We start from the raw sequence: 19193 nt of genomic DNA on the forward strand, positions 1-19193 counted from the left end.
TTTCAAATAGAGTTTATCCAAAGGAAACCAAATGATGTGACATGAGATAGAGCTTTCCTTGCAGTTATAACTTAGTTCTTACCTCCTGACATGATTCAATAAACTCATCTAGAGTTACAACTCCATCTTTGTTTTTATCCATTTTCTGTAAAATAATATAATGTAAAAATTAGTTTACATTGGTAACACTATCGTTACAGTACAGTATCTTAGTTGATGCAATCTGAATAAAGCTGAGCACTTAAGCTTAGCCCACAGACTAAGTGGCCAGTGCTGGACTGGCCAACTGCTAAGGACTTGTTTACTCTGGGATTTGGAGCACTTTTGAGGTCATCTCTAACTGCTTTCTTGACACACACCAGAACCTCTGTCGTTATTCCATCGTTTATTTATTCACTGCCTGACCCACCCACACTCACATTCCTGTCAGTCCTTAGGGCAACTCAGAGCAGCAGCACAGAAGGCCTGCAACACATACAGAGGCTTCAGACTTACTGGACGTGGCACATCCCAAGGCAAAGGGTCAGGCTGAGAGACATGGGAGATACCTTTGGAGCCAGGAAATCAGCAGGCATTGCAGTGCTAGGCTGAGTGGCTGCTAGGGTTTATTTTGAAATATATAACAAGGTATAAGACTCAGCTTTACAGGAAAGTCTATCAGTGCCTAGTCTGAGTGTTAAGAAAAACCAGTAAAAAGTCAGGTACCTGGAAAAACACTTCTACGTGCTGCCTTGGTGCATCTTCCTTGAGCACTGGATACGTGTATTTTCCCATCATATCATAAATCGCCTTTACGATATCCATCATTTCCTGCCATGGCAGCATGCCAGCACAAACACAAAAAGGAAATTAAAGAGAAATGAGGGCCCATTTCTGTCTTGCACTGCCCCATTCTTCACCCTCCTTCTCCTATGACAAACCAGCACCTGGAATGCCTGTGCATGTGCATGGAGACAGATGGACCAGACACACAAACATCCTACAGAAAGAATTGCTTCCTTCTGCCCCCACAGTGCCACATGCTCCCAGTGCTCCCTCCCTTCCCCTCCCCTGGCCTGGCTCTGACACAGCAGGTGCTGGCAGCAAGGGCAGCCAACTGTGGCACCAGCTGTGGCACCAACCCTGTCCCAAGGGCATCCTCCAGGGCCAGGGACCCTCACAGCTGCAAGTGGTAATCTGGTCCCTCCCCATACCTTGCACAAATTGCCCCTCAGCTCCATGACTGGTGGCAGTAACTGCAAACCCTCCAGGGATGCACAATGGGTTTGAGTGGACTAATTTGTATTTGACACATATTCAAGGTCACCATGCTCAAAACTAAGGCTTCCCATAACAGGAACAAGCAATACCAGCTAAGAAGAATAAACCAGATGACAATGCAGGACTTGGTAGTGGTGCTGCTTTGGATGACCCCCACAGTATCTCCTTGTGCAGAAAGCAAGCCCTTGAGCCTCAGTCACAAAGTTCTGCCACCATCACCCTCCCCTTCACAATGCTTATGTGGCTTATAGGTGTAACCAACATTTTGCTCCTGGATAACACAATTCATTAAAGGTACCATAATATAGGAAAATATGTCTAGAAAAATCATTCAATAAGACCACTACGCATTTTGCTTCCACACAGACAAATGCATGAGTCCACTCTGATTTGTGTTTAATTAGCTGCATGTATAACTAATTGTGTTTTGCAACAAAACCAAATCAATTCTCCCAAAATCAACCATATTTGTCAGGAACAGCCTTACCTCCTTGTTTATATAGCCATCCTTATTTATGTCATACAGATTAAATGTCCATCTCAGCTTTTCATGAACAGTTCCCCGTAGCAGAATGGACAGTGCCATCACAAAATCCTGGTTTGGAGCAGTGAGAGAAGTGAGAATTCTCATAACATCATTTTCTAAGTCACCCTCTTTATACAATGCCAGCCAAAAGATTTATCTTTTTAGGATGGAACACATGCTTATCAAACTCTTCTGGCTCCCTTTTCCAGAAATGTGTCCTCTCTGACTGAACTCAATGGTTGAAGCATTCACAGAGATGTCTGGTCTTTAGGAGCACTGCCAGATGCTCCAGTGGCCTTTCTCCTCCCTGCTGCAGGGACCTGTCACTCAGATTGCCACCACCTGATTAAACACAGCTGGACTGTGCCTGTGGAAGTAGAAGCTGATGCTTTCTTACCTCCTGACTGAGATGCTGGCAAAGAAGGGAGAAAATCCCATCTGAGAGAGAAAATCCTCTGACACAGGGAGCCCTAGATTTTGCTCTCTGGCAAAATCTGCCAGACTTGACCAGATGTGATTCCCACCACTAATTATTCAGTGTGGGACACATTACTTTAATTGGTTTTCTTTGCTTACAGTAAAGATACTGCTTCTGGTAACTGTGATTTATTCATTATACTGCACGGTGGTTCAGGCACTGAGAGTAGCATAGCCACAGGGGACTTTTAGCACAGGCAGAGCTTGAGGCTAACAGAGTTATACAGCTCCTGATAACTCATTTAATAGCTTTTGTCACCTCCATGAGCTCTGTATGGGGCAGTGCAATACTGCTTAGATACCTCTGCTCCTTTTTGCCAAGCCTCTGAGGAATTTGAATTTGTTGATAAAAAAGGGGACAAAATTCTCATGTTTGACAACCAGTTAAGAGACAGATCTGCCAGGAATGAAAGGTCAGCACTTTCTAGGTTTGGAGGTTTTTTTGTTTGTTTGTTATTTTAACAGCATTTTCCCGTTCTCAGATTGTTTTGGTTTCTGAACACCTTCAACCACTGAGGAGCTGCCCCATGCAAACCTCCCACTGCAGCCCTTGCCACAGAGACACACAGATACAGATGGAAACATCCCCATTGTGCATTCAGTGAACGGATACATTTCCCAGCCTTTCCTGGAGATGAATAGAGGTTTTGGACATTTGACAGCAAAGGTAAGACTGCCTATGATTTGTAGTTTTATAGGAGTTTTGTAGTCTTCAAAACTATGAAGTTTATCCTCCAGAAGTCTATGATTTACTACATCCCTTTGCTGCACTCCTACAGCTATGGGCTGAGCATGAAGAGAGGTAGTTTGTAGCCAATGCAACGGGCCTTTTAGTTAAAGTGTGCATTTAGTTTCCAAGTACCTGAGATGCTTGTTCAACACATCATGCAATGCAGAAGTACAAGATGCACATTTTCTGTGTCCCCCATCTCATTTCACATGGGACTCTCCTCAGCCACTCCTCTCCTTTGCACTTTCTCCCTCTGATCCCAACTAGCACAATCCAGACATTTCTTTACTGACATGGAACTGCATCTGCATAAACTAAAGTGAACCAGATTTGAAAACACTGACTGGCTTTAGAGTGAAACCTCTAATCTTTAATCCAACACGTCCTACTACTTTGCAATGAAGACTGGACAGAAAAGGTTAAAAACACAAAATTGAGAAAGTGGCATCGATGGAAGATGCAAAGAATCACCTCAAACTTCACAGAGCCATTCTGTGCAGTGTCGAAGGCATTGAAGAGGTAATGTGCATACATGCTGGCATCTGAAAGGCACAAAGGACAGGCACTCATCACACACTGATGGTTCTAAACAAGTCAGGAATTTGTTTTCCTTCTGTATGCAACTCAACCCTGACACATTGCCAGGTATTCTATGAATTAGTAAATGTTACCATGGACTTGCAAAATCCTGGCACCCTCCCTGAAAACAGACTTGAAATGCAAAAGCTTTTATTACAGTAGAAACTATTTGGATTTTGGAGCATTACCTGAAAGAACAAGCAGGAAATTCCCATCAACCATGAGTGTGTCTGGTTCAAATGGTGGGAAACACAGCAAAAACACTAAACAGTGACTGCAATCTGCAACATCCTTTCTCTACCTTTTTGTTTTGTGGGAGACACAGCAGAGACCCCCCAGAAAATGCCCAGCTTCAGAAGGGTCCTGCACCAGTTACTTGAGTTTGACCCATGGCTGCTGGGGAGCAATCTCACTTAGAGGTATATTTTTATCCTTTTGAATCTTAAACTGCTGGGTTTAGAAAATCATGACAGGAAATCATCAAGTTCATAATGAAATTTAATGCAAACCTTTTACAGATGTACCTCTTTGAGGTGCCACGGGTTGTAAAACATAAGCATAATGTGTTTTATTTTGACATTTAGTTGAAAAAAAACTTGTTAATGATCTTCTTTAAGTAAATGTACATGCACACATACACCCTAGCAGAAAGGTTTCTGTTCCTCAAAGACTGTGTTCTGCAGCTGCTACAGAATGGGATATTTTGGAAAGCCTCAAATACTTAATCTTGGCTAAAAGCCACTTAAATGACTAATTTCTTTTAATTTGTCAACAGCATCCCCACAAAACATATCCAATTAGAATATATACATTCTTGATGTTTTTAAAAGGCAAGAACATGTATTATTTGAGAGATTTCATACAATACCTTAATATGCCCATTCATGACATGGTCCTGTCTTAGTCACATAAACACCAAAAATGATCATTTCAGGTATCCAGGAGTTTACTTATCAACTAAAAACTGCTTTAAGAATTTTAAGGAGTTTTGATTAATTTTCAGGCCAAAAAGAAGTCTGAGACCCTCCTGTGCTAGACACTACATGCCCAGCAGTTCAGCAGCAGGGAAGCAGAGCCACACGCAGGGGAAGCAACTCCCCTTTCTGCCAACAGAAAGTCAGAACAGAACAAAACATCAACCCCCAGTTTCTATTTTGGACCTGGGGAATGCAGAGCTGACATTGAGAGGCAATATTTATGGGGGTTTTTCCATGTGAAATAACTTCAAAGGCCTAAAATTTTATTACCTTGATGTTTGTGTTTCTGTCTAAAACCCCTCACAGCTTCAGCTTGATTCCCTTTTCTTGCACAGATGATCTGCAGCAGTTTTGCAGCCAGCTGGCAGTAGGCAATGTTAGAGCTTCAAGAATCCTGACAGGCACAAAGCACTCCACTTACCTCCATGAGGAAAAAACTGTGCATAGATCTGTTTAAATGTTTCTTCATTAACAACCCCACTGGGACATTCCTGTTGGAAAACAAAAGGAAAAAAAGAGAGAAAGAGAATCAAGAAAAACACAGGTTTGTAAAGGTTCATTTGCAAAACTCTACAAGCCCAAAGAGAGCAATGAAACAAATCACCTTCCTGTTCTCACAGTGTTTTGCATGCACAGGCTGTGCAGCTGGAGAAATTAAAGTAATTCAGATTGCAGTTTCATCCTAAGCATCTCACAAAGCTGGCTCACCATTATTAACATTTCTAACTGTGTTTTCAGCAGTTTCATTGCTGTTTTTTAATCCTCAGCAGCAGACTGTAGCCAGGTGACCAATCCATAGCACATTTAGTAAGTCCTTACAAACAAACCTCAATAATAAATACACCCCCACCAGCTCAGTGCTGCTCTAACATACATTACAGAGCCTTGGGCACTGCTACCTATCCATGTGATGTTTTCAGTTACAGAGAATACTTCCCAGTTGATGGCATTATTCCTCAAATTTGCCTATCAACCAATTTTGAAAATTAAACCAGAGCAAACCAATAAAATAACCACATCACTCCACCTCTTTCACAGAGCACAGAATTACGGACACAGAAAAGTCAGCTTCCCCCCACACTGTGAGGCACGGATCAATAGAGACCCTGGGGTCTGTGTCCTGCTGCAGCACTGATCCCCCTCAGCCCTTCAATTCCCCAGGCTCTCATCAGGGAGGGAGGAGGGAGCAGGAGTGCTGGCCCTGCTGGTACAGGGCTGGAGATGGATTCTCTGAGCAGGCCATATCTCTCACAAAACTCACACAACTGGCACGTACAGCCAGGCTTGATGCTTATACTGAGCTGGAGGGCACACTTGGGATCAAGCTCCTCTGCTCCTGGCACTACACTCACCCCATGCATCCTTCTCTGGTCAGGCTGTGCCCCCTGCCTCACTTTAACACAGGTGCTTCAGCCAGGAACTTCACAAAGTATAAATAACTGTTTGCACAAGGAACCACCAGCTTTCCATTCTTGGAACCTGACTCCTACTACTTTGCCTGACAGTCCTGAACTGCTGTTCAGACAGAGACAGCAAACAGTCAATCAGACAACTTTTCTATGTGCCACTTGTGATTTTGTAGGCTGCAAGGTTTCTAGTTAGATGACTATTCTCAAACTGTTCCAAAGCTCCTCATAAAACATCTGTTGCCTGGTTTCCTTATCACAGGAGAAGTGGTTACTTTTTAATCTGTAAAGCAAAAATCATCAAAGGAAGATAACTAAATGGAAGCTAACAGCTACCATAAGAGATTCTCCCAAATATTTCCTAAACATACATGTTGTCTGAAGCTTGTAAGCTAACATACATTAAATAAATCATCTGATATTTATTTATGATATCTTTTAATCATTGATCAGGCTCAGAACCATATCCACAGCCATTCTTGGGTAGCAGTGTTCTCCTTGGTCACTGAGCTGCTGTTACTACAAGATTGCACAGGGCCCTTGCAGAGTACTTCACTAAACTGTCATTCTTTTTAAAACCAAGCCTGGCACAATTGGCCCATCCTTCCAGCACAGTGCTACACCAAGATTTATTTCCTTCTCTCCTCATGATAAGACAACTGTTGCATTCTCTAAGAACCACAACTTCACCTGCTGAAAGATGGTTTGTAGTTGAGGGACTGATCATCCTTTTCTCTGTGTTTCCCACAAGTGCAGAGTCCCTGAGGCCCCTTCCCTCTGTTTATTACCAGAGATGTGCACGTGGCTGCTGCTGCTGCCTGTGCTCTCCCACAGGGCCAAGGGCTACCCTGGCACTTGGGCCATTGGCCTGCTTAATTTTCTGAATTTCTACATGATCCTTATTGCTTCTGATGGTCCATCTGGAAGCCAAATGAAAGTTTGCATCACAGCTCTAGAAGTGCTGGGGAGAGGCAGTGCTGACATTGATCAGCCCATTTAGCTCTCTATAACTGGATTGCTTTCAGACACATATGCTACTACCAATTTATTTGCAGTTAATTGATCACTATTTTTGTTTTATAAGAGCCAAATAATGCTCCAGAGGCTTCATTAGTGCTACAGTACTACTTAATTCTGCTGACTCAAAAGAAATCTCTCTTGTGACACAGAGCAGGTGAGCTTAGTGTCAATTAAAATTCCACTGAAGTTAATAAAGATTCACTCATTCAAGAAAATTCCTTGTCAGTAAGGAGAACACAGTCCTTCATTGTAGTATTCAGAAGGCTTTCCTTTGATAGCAGGGCTTCAGGTTAACCCTTCTCATTTCCTTAAACTAATAATTTTTTTAAATGTCAAACAGTGAACATTTTTTTTTGTATTGTCATCAAGCACAGAACAAATCCCTCATTTTCCCAGGGCTGACTATCAAGCTCTGGCAGCACAAGCTGTGCATCTGAACTTACCCTCTTCTTTTAAATCACTATACCACAAAGGAGCTGAATCCATGTATAAACCAAACACACCAACCCAGAAAACCAAAAGGAAAATAAAATATAAATAAAGCAGTTGCATTTTTCCTCTGCTGGAATCAGAAATAAACTTCACTGATTGCTTTCAGAGCTGTGCAAAGCAGAGATGCAGGGACCACAGGGGAGCAAAGCATGCCCTGCCTTTCAGACCCTCCTGAGTTCAGCTGGCCAGAACATGAGGATGAGCACCCAGGGCCACCTTTTGCTAAATTAATAAGTTAGCTGTCCACAGACAAAGGCACAATCCAGATTTGCATCTCTAAGCACTCACACATTCCATGTAGTTTGTTGCTCTATGTTCTCCCACTTTGGAGATGTTTTGGGGATTATTAAAGTATGAGAACATTTCTCCCTTGCTTGTACTGCTCACTTTAACCTCCATAATCCTGCTTTTTTTACAATTACATCTCATACTACGCTACATTACAGATTTGCTAAAATATACACACTAAAGCAAGGTAAGGATGACTCCAGCAGCCCCTCAGTCATTTGGGTTGTCTGTTTCCTGATTCAGTATTAGAAATTATCCCTTGCAGCTAACAAGCATGTCCCCTAAGAGCACAAACCCCCCCACTGAGCAAAAAACCTCACAAAACCTCCAGTTCTTTTAAATCCATGTACTCGATTCCAAAGAATGCAAGCCATGAAACATGGCCTAAGTGGAAGATCCTGAATTACCAAACTCAAATCTCTGTATGGCTGGTCACTTCATTAGACATCAATTTATCAATTTTAATAATAAAAATGCTTCCTTGCTCTCCTCCCTGCAAGTCCATGACTGGCCACCAAACTTTACTCCTCTGGGGGGCAGAAGCTCTCTTCTAATTCCAGCCTATGCCTATTCACAGCCATTCTGTTCCTGTGCCAATATTGCTGTTTAGCTCAAACAATTCTGGTGCTTTTGTAGACAGAAGGTATCACATTTTCTTTTGTTAGGTTGTACCAAGGCAAGACCCACCAAAGGCTCTGATGGGTTTGCTTGTAACCTTGCTTTTTTAGAATCCCAACCAAAGAGATGGGACCAACCACCTCATGTTAGTCTGGCTTCAGTCTTACCACAGCTAACAGAGAGGTGCAAAGGAGACCATTCACATAATGCAGAATCCTGTGGGCAGAGGCAGCTGCTAGATAAATGTGAACTGTTGGTCCTGCAACCAAGAGATGCTGGAGGGTGGCACCCTCTCACAACTGGAAAAGCAAGCTGAAGGCAAAGAGAGGGAACATTTGGCCAGGCAGCAATGATACAGGCCTGGCTGGCATGCTCGGCTTCTCTGGAGATGAATTTATTGGCATCCTCTGTCACTGTGGGGCAAAACCACCAGACCAGACCAGTGACATCCTCGGTGCAGGCTGAGATAATGTGGAGGGGGAGGTGGGAACAGAATTCAGAGACACAGAAAGAACAGGTTTAAAGGTACTGAGAATTAGGACTGGTCAGACAAGCACTATCAGAGGCCAGCCCAGGCTGTGCTAGCTGCCTTTGGTGGAACATCATCCCTGCTCCTGTGCACTCAATCCTCTGCAGCCAGGACCTGCATCCCTCTGTCCCCTACACAAGTTCCTGCAAATTGCTCTGTGATTATCCAGGTATTGCCTTGTGATTAAACAGGACCTGTGCAATAATCACTGAGAACAAGCAGTGAGTATAAGCCAGGGAGGAAAATTACTGTATTCCCACAGGGATTTTGAATCTCCAGATGGCACTGTAACATCATCCCAAGGAACAGACTGTTTGGTACAATAGCAAATAGGGTAACAGATGAGCCAGTTTGCCTCTTGAGCATAATTACCCACCTCATTGAAACCAGGATTTGCAGGCTACCAGTGTTAAAGCTGCACTTCCATGTCAATTTAAACCTTACATATGAAACTTTGTGTATATTGTATGCAGATCAGCTGGATAAAACCAGCCTGCTTTGTCCTAATATCCAGATATAAACCAAGACCTTGCCACCACTGGCAACTAATACCAAGACCTTCAGCGATATCCTAGGTTTAGGTCACAAGTTAAATGCCCTTGTCTGCCACTAGTGCCCTGGAAGGCAATGCCTCTGTAGTGCAAAGTGCTGGCAGAATTCGAAAAGGCTGGGGCTAAAAGTCCTGTGTGCTGAGAGTGCTCCAGGTCTGCCTCAGGGGTCTGCATCTGCAGTTGCAAATCCCCCCAGCACAGAGCAGAGCTCTCCCACGCAGGATTCCCACCCGACAGTGATACAGAAGGCACAGTAAGATCTTAGCAAAACTGGGTTTAACCTCACTCTGTGAGCAGTCACGTCATATCAAGGTGTTAACCTGCCAAGTTCTGTCTCAAAAGCCATGTCATTTCCTGCTGGCTGGCAAAAGCATAAAGAGGTATCAGTGTTCAGTTAGGCAACTTCACACATGCAATGACCTCCTGTGTGCAGCAAACCTGCAGAAATATGCTACACACACTAAAAAAAATACAGAAAGCTGAGTTGTGCTTTGGCCCACTTAGGTGAGCAGAGAAATAAAGGGTGAAACCAACAGACTCCTTGGAAAAGTCAAATAAACACTGGAAATGTGATTTGATCAAATTTCAAAAATCTGTAAATAATAAAGGCCCTTGTCAAAGTCCCACAGGTTCCTCAGAACTGCCTGTCTTTAAGGTAGCCCAGCTTTCTTTTGACAAGTTTTTACCCAATAGACTTGACTGAGAAACTACAGCTTTTTGCTGTAATGGTTTCTAAATGCTGGAGCTGTCCTGCAAGAGAATATAAAAACCATTCTGTGTTTATTGTGCCGGTTTGATTCTGACCTGTTAATCATCATTAAAACATCAGCTGGCACAAACCACCTGGGTGACTAAATCCTGACCCTCAGGCAAACATGCAATGAGTACTCATTCTTCAAGGTGCATAAAGCATCTGCTCCATGTAGCCTCCACATTCCCCCTGCACCTCTCCTGACTGTGAGGAGCCCTGAGAGGCAGCAGCAGAGCCAGGCTGAGGCTGGGGCTGCAGGCTCTGGGCTCCCAGGGAGCCTGGCTGGAACGGGGATCGCAGCCTGGGCACGGAGCTGCTCTGCACACCCAGGCACACAGCTGGCACTGCTGCCTGCTTGCCCAGATACCTGCAGCCTCTCTCTGCTCTCCTCAGTCTCAACACACACCCAGCTTCTGGTTTCTCTTTAGCTCCTGCCACTCCAGCCTTATTCCCTGCTTAAATTCTGCTGACTCAAAAGAAATCTCTCTTGTGACACAGAGCAGGTGAGCTTAGTGTCAATTAAAATTCCACTGAAGTTAATAAAGATTCACTCATTCAAGAAAAAATCCTTGTCAGTAAGGAGAACACAGTCCTTCATTGTAGTATTCAGAAGGCTTTCCTTTGATAGCAGGGCTTCAGGTTAACCCTTCTCATTTCCTTAAACTAATAATTTTTTTAAATGCCAAACAGTGAACATTTTTTTTTGTATTGTCATTAAGCACAGAACAAATCCCTCATTTTCCCAGGGCTGACTATCATGCAGGACCTTAAAGTCCTAAAGTGCTCTTCTACAAGAGCAAGATTTCTGCAGCTAAAGAAGGGATGAAATGTCCATCCTGGGCACATAATCACAAGTGAACGGTACCACTTATATTTGAACATGAAGAGATGAAAACAAGGTTTAAAAAAGTAGCCATAAAAACATTTTCAGGTTATGTTCAAGTACTGGCACAGCTGAGGAAATTGAAGTGTGCTTGCTGACATTTGGGGAACAAGTTTAATGAGACCATTATGTGCGGAATATTCATCCAAACCCAGTTTTAGGCAGATTGCAGTGTCATAAATATTAGATGGAGAGGCAGATTGTGCTCATTTTCTGCGGTAAGGGAGATCTTATACAAAACTACTAATGCTTAGCAGGGGAATAATACATAATCAAGCTGAGCAGTTGAGGCTGGTGAGGACATACATATTAGACTCTGTTCATTGCAGTACTGTTCTTACATTTTTAAATCCTCTGTAAAGAACCTGAAGTTCTCTTTTAGTGAAATTGGTTTGTGCTTCAAGCTGTTCCAGTCCCTCGGGTCTATGGCACACTGTCGTCATTTCTAATTCATCTTCAATTTTATCTGTAAGAGAAGACAGGAAAATATTTATTTTGGTTGTTACCCTTGCTCTTTTACCATGATGGATAGGACAGACTGGATTTCAAGAGCAACAGATCAAAAAGAAACCACCAACAGAACTGATCTGTGTAACTGTTTTTAACCTCTTGAAAGCAAAATAAAAGCCACAGGAGTAAGGCAATAGCTCATGTTTCTTCCTGGGCTGCCAATTAGCTGCCCATTCACAGAGCCAAAATGGTGCTGAGAGCAGCAGGACGGCAGCAGACACTGCTCCAAAAGCAGCCACAGGCATTTCATACTAAATATTGAGACAGCGTGGAGGAATGGCACTTCTGAAGTACTGGCTTCAGCTTTCTAGCTGTGCAAATATACCAGGGAGAGCAGACATGCTCAGGGATATCAGACAATGACCTTACACTGGGGTTAAACACCAAGGGAATCTCCTCCGTGTGCTAACCAAAAAGCTTGCTCTAGAGACATTGAAGATCACTTTAGTCCTAGGAGAAATTCAAATTTTGTCCACAGTTGCAGAATCTGGAATTAATTCAGCCTGGATTTTGAAGGACTTTTTGGAGAAAGAGATAAAAATGAAAAACACTTCTATGCATTTTATTCAAGAGAGTGTTCTACTACAAGGAAGAAAGATACTATCATACCCTGATTTACCATAACCTCACTTCATTTTTGATGCAGGTTTTCCTCTGCCAAGCCCATCTCCCATGCATGCAATACTCAAATACATAGATATTTAGTGTCTATCAGTTTGAGATTCTCTAAACTTCAAAGACCAGATCCAGCCTTCAGCTGACCTGAAAATCCAATCCACACCCAAAAGTTGCTTGGCATAAAAGCAAACACTGCCCTTATTGTCAAAAACTGCACAATTCATATCTTGTAAAAACATTTTAGGTTATTTGGCTCAAGCATAATATAGTCATTTCTGTTGCAAGCCAACAATTTAAATGGAAATTTGCAAGGAAATAGAGTTACTCTGAATAGAGAAAAGGCATAAATTCAGAGCAGACTAGCTTAGTGAAAGAACAGAACAGACCAGCCCAAAGGTGTATTTCATAAGCTAATTAATTTTGCAGAGATACACACACACATACATATACACATATTAAATTGACCATGGTTAAGGAGGGCACATGTCAGTAAATGCTAATGTTTAATTAACACTGGTTCATTTTGTCAGTATTAAGAAACTGGTTCAAAATATTGGTGACTTCAGCCATCCTCTTAAGCCACCACATCTGCAACATCACAGTCAGCATCTGTAGGCTTGAACAGATAAAATGTGTTCCTAAATCCTGTTCTGAAGGTCCCTTGCACAGCAGGGCAGGAGGGGAGAGGCTGTAAGAGCAAGGAACAGGAGCAGAGACTCAGCTGTTCAGGATAAAGGAAAAGGGACTCAGGGCTGGCAAGGGGCCAAAAGAAGCCTGAAGCACACACCTTGCCCGCACAGAGGGAAAATGAAGAGTCTAGAAATTACAACTCCTGTCAGAAGAAAGGAAATGTAAAAGGATGTCTGCTACGGGAAAAAGTAATCTGAAATAAGCGGGGAAAGCCATTTTCTTTGCAAGAGAATTAATGACACAAAACGAAGGAATGCAGAAGCTGTAAAGAGAGAAAAATTGTGGGGAAGAAATTCTTTAAAATGAGGGACGAGAAATGAGTGGTTGAAAAAAGGAGAGAAAAATCCATCTCAATAGTCCTCACCCTCTACAAAGATTTGGGATTTTTTGTTATTTGTTTCCTTTCAGTGCTCGCTCTCAAGTCAGCTCTTTTCAACCTGTTTCTTCCACCTATACATTTACCACAGGAACTTCAGTGGCAAACCAGGAGATTGGCACTTCCTCCTCTGCCCTCATTTTTATCACGGGCATTGTATTTCCTTTTATTTGCATTTTCATTATCATCCTGGCTCAGTCCCTCCAGCTCTTCAGAGGCGTCACTATGAAATATGAGCTCTTGCATTTATTACAACTACAGTTTTATTAAACTGAAGTTCACTGAGGGTGGTGAGTGCAAGCAGAAATGTATATACATAAACATATGCAAATTTAAACTTCTGATAGGAATGGTGTTAAGATATTTTATCTAATATCACATTCTTCCTCAGTTTTGCCTTGTTTACAGTTTTCTCCCGAGAGATTCAAGCGTAGGAAACAACCTTGCTGCTGTTTCAAAGTTAATTTTCTTCTTCAATTCATCGATGCATGAACAAACCTTGGCACCAACTGCACACACAGTGAGGGGTGAGTGTGGTCACCTCCCCAGCTCAGTGACACCTGTACCTGCCTGGTTCTTACAGCATCCTCATCCCTTCCAAGGTGGCAGGACATCCCTGTGCTGCTGGTGGAGACACACACTCAGGGGCTGGACACCATCCAGCTGCTCAGTGAGAGCTTGAACCTTAGCAAAGCTGCTTTTTTTGTTTTTTTTTTCTTTTTTTTGGGTTTTCTGTGTTCAGTAATTAGGGGGAAGCAGTAACTAATGCAGAAGGCTTCTTCTGCTTACAGGTACTGATAAATGGTAATTTATTCTTTTTCTGTTTTTATTTCCAACACTTGTTGAAATCATCCCAGGATGAATCCCTTCCACACCAGATGGCTGCAGTGAGTTTTGTCCTAGGCTGAGGATTGTTTAGCTGGTACAGAGCTAGGTGTTCACTTGGTGTTTTCCTTACAATGTGTTTTAAAATGGAAGAGTGGGATGTGGTATTTCTTGAGTTCGGATTTATTTCTACCCATACTTTTGTGGCTGCTTTTATAGCAGGGTATGAGGTCTGCATCTGGTAGAATCACCCGCAATAATCTTACTCCACTGTAGGGCCCAGGTTAAAATAATCACTTAGGTTTGTATTTTTTGTGCAAAATAGCATCTGTATTTGCTTAGCCCATAGGATATGCACATTTCCTTTCATGACGGAAACCAAACAGTGACTTCACCTTACAAAGAAAAATAATCTTGACACACTTGCAGGTACATGCATATTTTAGATTGTTGCTAATGAGAGAGACTTTTTTCATTTCACTGTTCCCTGCTCAAGAGCACAGAGTGAATTTTCCTTAAGGAAAATCAGTGTTTAAACAGAATACACTTTAGAAGTTACTTAATGCTGCTTGCTTTATTCATCCTTTCATATTTGTTCCAATTTTACCTTTTGTTATCTTTAATTTGGGAAGTTCCACACTCAAAGTGCCTGCAAATGGCCCTGCATTTCAGACAAGGGTTTGCATTGGAAGGGACCTTGGAGATCATCTAGTTCCAACCCCCTGCCACAGGCCGGGACACCTTCCAGCAACCCCAGGCCAGTTTGTGCTCCATAAAACAATGGTGCGTTGTTCCCCAGCTGCAGCCCGGCTCTGGGAGCGAGCAGCTGCCATCCTGGCCTGCCCATCCTTGCTGGTGCCCCCGGACCGTGCCCAGGGCTGGGGCGCTGGGCCGCGCGCCCGGGCCAAACCAGGCCCAAACAGCCCCTGGCATCCTCCTCAGCTGCAGCCCTGCAGCATCTCCTGCCCACGCCCTGCCAAACGAGCAACAGCGACGTCTCATACGGTGCTGGGCGGGCCAAGGACAACCCGGAGCCTAAAACAGTTTAAACAATGACTTTAATAAAGATATAAATGATGCTGTCCCCTGCATCTGAAGGCTGCGAGGTGAAAATGCAGAACACCAGTCTCCATGGTTCACGGGAGGACTTTGAAAACAAGTTGCTTATAATAAATTCACTTTTTGTTAAGGAAAACAGTCAAGGCATAAAGTGCAGTTAATGTGCCCAGTGTTAATTGTAAAACTGACAGGCGTTAGATGAAATGGGTAATTTTACAAATACAGCTGAAGGGGATTAAATTATGTGCAAGAATTATTAGACTGCATCTTACTTTTATTAAAAAAAAAAAAAAAAAAAAAAAAAGCAGCTATATTTTAGGAGCAACGACCTGAAGAAAAAATTAACCCTAGTTTACCCACGATATACTTGAAATTCATCTCCAGACAGAATGTGCTCTTGGGCAGGTCGTGCAGAAAACAGGTCTTCTCCGTGGGAGATCAATTGCCAATATTTGGAAATTTCATGAGGAAAAATAACTCCAGGCCTGAGCGTACAGGTGCTCACTGGGGCAGGAGCTGGGCGAGAGCTTTGGGGTGTCCCTGGGACCCCGAGCCTGGCACAGCCCGCACAGACAGGAGCTCACACACAGCTGAGATCCCGAAAACTGGCAAGGAAAATCTGCTCATGGCAAACAGCAGTGAAAAATGGAACAGAGGTACCTGCTGATGCATCAAATGGTAAACGCAATTAAAGTTGAACACCCATTATTATTATTTGAAATAATTATTAACATTATACTGCCTGGCAGAGAGATCAGTTTCCAAAAGGGACTCTCTCCAGGCAATAAATCAAAAAGAGAGTGTTGTCTCCATATCCAATCCCTTTTTTCTGATAAGACTTTTTGACTCCTTCAGGTCTATTTTGAGTTAGATTTGATGGCCCTTGATGGCCATCAAATTCTGGTCTCCTAAGCCAGAATATTCTGTGATTTTCACCACTAAACCAGCAACATAAATTAATTTCACAAACAGCCAAGCTTAGCAGGCTGGTTCTGCCTGTGTGAACCTGCAACATCACCACTTGCTGAGAGAAGATAACTGAAAACCCACCAGTGTATAAAATTCTAAGATAAAAATAGCTAATAATAACAAATATAATTAGTAAAAAATAGATTTTTCAAATTTCTTGCCTAATCCTTACAATGATCTGTTCACAATGTATAAATACTGTCCTCTGCCTCTCCTTTAATTAGTTTCACAGCTGTACACAGGGATGCAAAATCAACATTATTCTCCAAAAAAGGGGGCACCAGAATTTTGAGGTACCTCCCAAATGTTTTTTCGGCACACAGCTAAGATCAGGTACCATGGCTTGAACATGAAATATACAATGTCAAATTTGGATTCAGACGTTTTGCAGACACTGTATGAAGTTCACCTGTCATTAGAACTGTTTTTGTTGTGACCATTCCCAGAGGAGGAGATGCAACATGTCCTTGCAGTGCACACAAAGGATATGCAGGCAGGAGCCACTGGCCTTAAATTGGTTTTCCCCAGGTGGGAAATGCAGGTTGAGCTGGAACCAAGGCAGGATTAAGATTCCAAAGCAGCAAGGGAAAAGAAAAACCATGATGCATCAAACATGATGCTTTTTTTGCAGAACTATCAGAAACTCTTCAGAGCACACTTCATTAAATAGTCGTCAGAGACTTCTGAATTATGAATTAGGCAAGTAAAACTAATGTTTTTTCCTTTTATGGAATAGGTAATTTATAAGAAAAAAACCTCTGATGAGGCCAGAAAATGCATTACAAATGAACTTATTATCTCTGTGAATTATTGTTGTTGATTTTTTTTTGTCATTAAAAAGCAAATCAGACACTTCAAGTCCTTGATTTATGACTGCACCAATTTCCATTTAGACTGGTTTGCTCTAGCTTTGAGCTAGGAAACAGGTTTTGGAAGAACAATAATCAATGAATATATATAATAGAGTGAAATCAAGCAATCAAAAATATTAATTAGTTCAGTGCCTAATTCAAGTACCTTTTATCCCTGAGCTATCATGGGGAAAACAGACCTTTGTATTTACATTCATGCAGGTTTTAACTACAATGTAAAACCTAAGGGTTTTACCCCCCCTTAGAGGTACGTTTTTTGAGCAGGCAGGATTACACACACTTGGCATTGGCTGCAGACTTGACAAGAGAACATATAAAAACATTCAGAGAAAGGTGAACAGATACAGGGTTTGGCACAGAGAAGGTGAACAGGTACTCAGTTTGGCACAAACACAAATTAAACCACATAAACTCCTCGTAAGTGCACTCTCAATCATGTACAGTGTTTAAGGGCACAATTCCAGCGGATCACAAAGCTGTAGCCTCCCCTGAGATTTTAGTTTGTATTGGGACTTTTCACCTGAGACAGAGAACTTGTGCCTCTAAGAGTGTGTGCATTCCCTTTCCACTGAAGGCCTGGCCAGTGCCCTCGCCAAGGGACCCTGAGCTTGCAGATCTGGGGAGGTGCAGGAGCATCCTGCAGGAGCACCCTGTCCCGCGTGGGGACAGCCAGAGCACTCTTTCAAATTTTATTCCTTGCAAATGTTCACGTGACTATGATAGATCTCTCCCCCCCTGCACCACGTTTGTGGTCAGTTTCTCAAAGTCTACTGACAGCACAGCAGCTCTTTGCAGCTTTCTCTCTCTCGAGTTACCCAGTTACTTAAAATTTTACTTCTTCACTGGGGAATTATTCAGCAAATGAGCAGAGCTGTAATACATCCATACTCATAACCTACACTGGAATTCTGCACAACACCAATTTCACGCTAAGAATCTTTAAAAAACAATTAGCTGGTTTTTCGACTTCGACCTTAAATGTCAATTTATGATCAGTTTGTTTGGAATTTGTGGTTGTTGTTTTTTAAATGAAGCTTCGGTTAGGGTTTTTAAAACAGAAATATTTATTTTCCCAAGCCGTAAACATGCGGGTTTGCTCACATTTATTAAGGAAATTTGTGTGTGTGTGTGTGTTAGCATACATTCCTGTCCCAGATTGCAGGGCAAGATGTATTCTATTTGCCATCTGTATGGCAGTTGTCTTCTGTTAAATGGGCAGTTTCCTTTATCTCTTCCACACCCAATTCTTCCTCTGAGGGGAACATCTGCTGATAATAGGCCATTGAATGTCACTGCATGGCTCATAAGAACTACAGGATTCTCTACTGGGTTTCCCAGAGGAACAGCAGCTGCCTCTTCCACTGGATCTTCAGAGGAAGACTGCATCTCTCTACAGGATCCTTGCTCCAACAGAACCACACCAGGACTGCAGCCACAATTCCAACTGGACCGCTACCAACACCCTGACCAACAGGGTGTCAGCCTGTGTTCTGGTTCTGTCAGTGTTGTTTTGGTTTACTGCATTGTTTATTTTATCTTTTCATTTTCTTCCCTAATAAAGAACTGTTATTTCCTGTTCCCATATTTTTGCCTGAGAGACCCTTAATTTAAAATTTATAGAAATTCAGAGGGAGGGGGTTTACAGTCTCCATTTCAGGGGAGGCTTCTGCCTTCCTTAGCAGACACCTGTCTTTCCAAACCAAGACAACTCCCTTTCAGAAACTGCAGTGTATGAAACAGAACTTGCCACAGAAATATAAAGCAACAGTGGCAGTGTGAATGTGGAAGAAATTTTCCTCTTAGAACAGGTGGACCACGGCATTATGGCAGTTCACCTGTGTAAAGACTAGAAAAAGAACAAATTGGTTTGGTCCAGTCAGAATTGAGGACAGAAACACCACCATAAATGAGCACTCTACATATCCCATCCAAATGAGCTAGTATTTCCCAGAAGATCACTTTCCCACTTCACAGAACTGTTCAAGTTGAACAGATTGCTCTAAAATGTGAAGCATAATTAAGCAGAACACAAGTACCAATTAAGCTCTACTTGCACAGAAGAAACTGCAAAAGAAGTATCATTCCAATACAGATCCAGATGTTTCAGTAAGAGAAGATGTCCTTAGATGTGTGTGGTGCTGTGAGCAAGCTCTCTGCTGGCACATGGAGCACGCCCGGCGGGCTGGG

General features: G+C 42.6%; 1 protein-coding gene across 2 annotated transcripts in view; it reads right to left on the reverse strand.

The window, feature by feature from the left end:
* LOC131089684 (Kv channel-interacting protein 1) overlaps positions 1–19193 on the reverse strand; it is a 170283-nt gene that overhangs the window by 6053 nt on the left and 145037 nt on the right. For both annotated transcript variants that reach the window (XM_058034516.1, XM_058034517.1), the window contains 6 exons: positions 11429–11553; positions 4971–5040; positions 3465–3535; positions 1748–1855; positions 706–810; positions 83–145 (listed from right to left, as the gene is read on the reverse strand). In XM_058034516.1, coding sequence (XP_057890499.1) covers positions 83–145; positions 706–810; positions 1748–1855; positions 3465–3535; positions 4971–5040; positions 11429–11553 — 542 coding nt within the window. The remainder of the gene's footprint in view (positions 1–82; positions 146–705; positions 811–1747; positions 1856–3464; positions 3536–4970; positions 5041–11428; positions 11554–19193) is intronic.

Source organism: Melospiza georgiana, chromosome 15, assembly GCF_028018845.1.
Source record: "Melospiza georgiana isolate bMelGeo1 chromosome 15, bMelGeo1.pri, whole genome shotgun sequence".
In the NCBI taxonomy this organism is placed as follows: domain Eukaryota; kingdom Metazoa; phylum Chordata; class Aves; order Passeriformes; family Passerellidae; genus Melospiza; species Melospiza georgiana.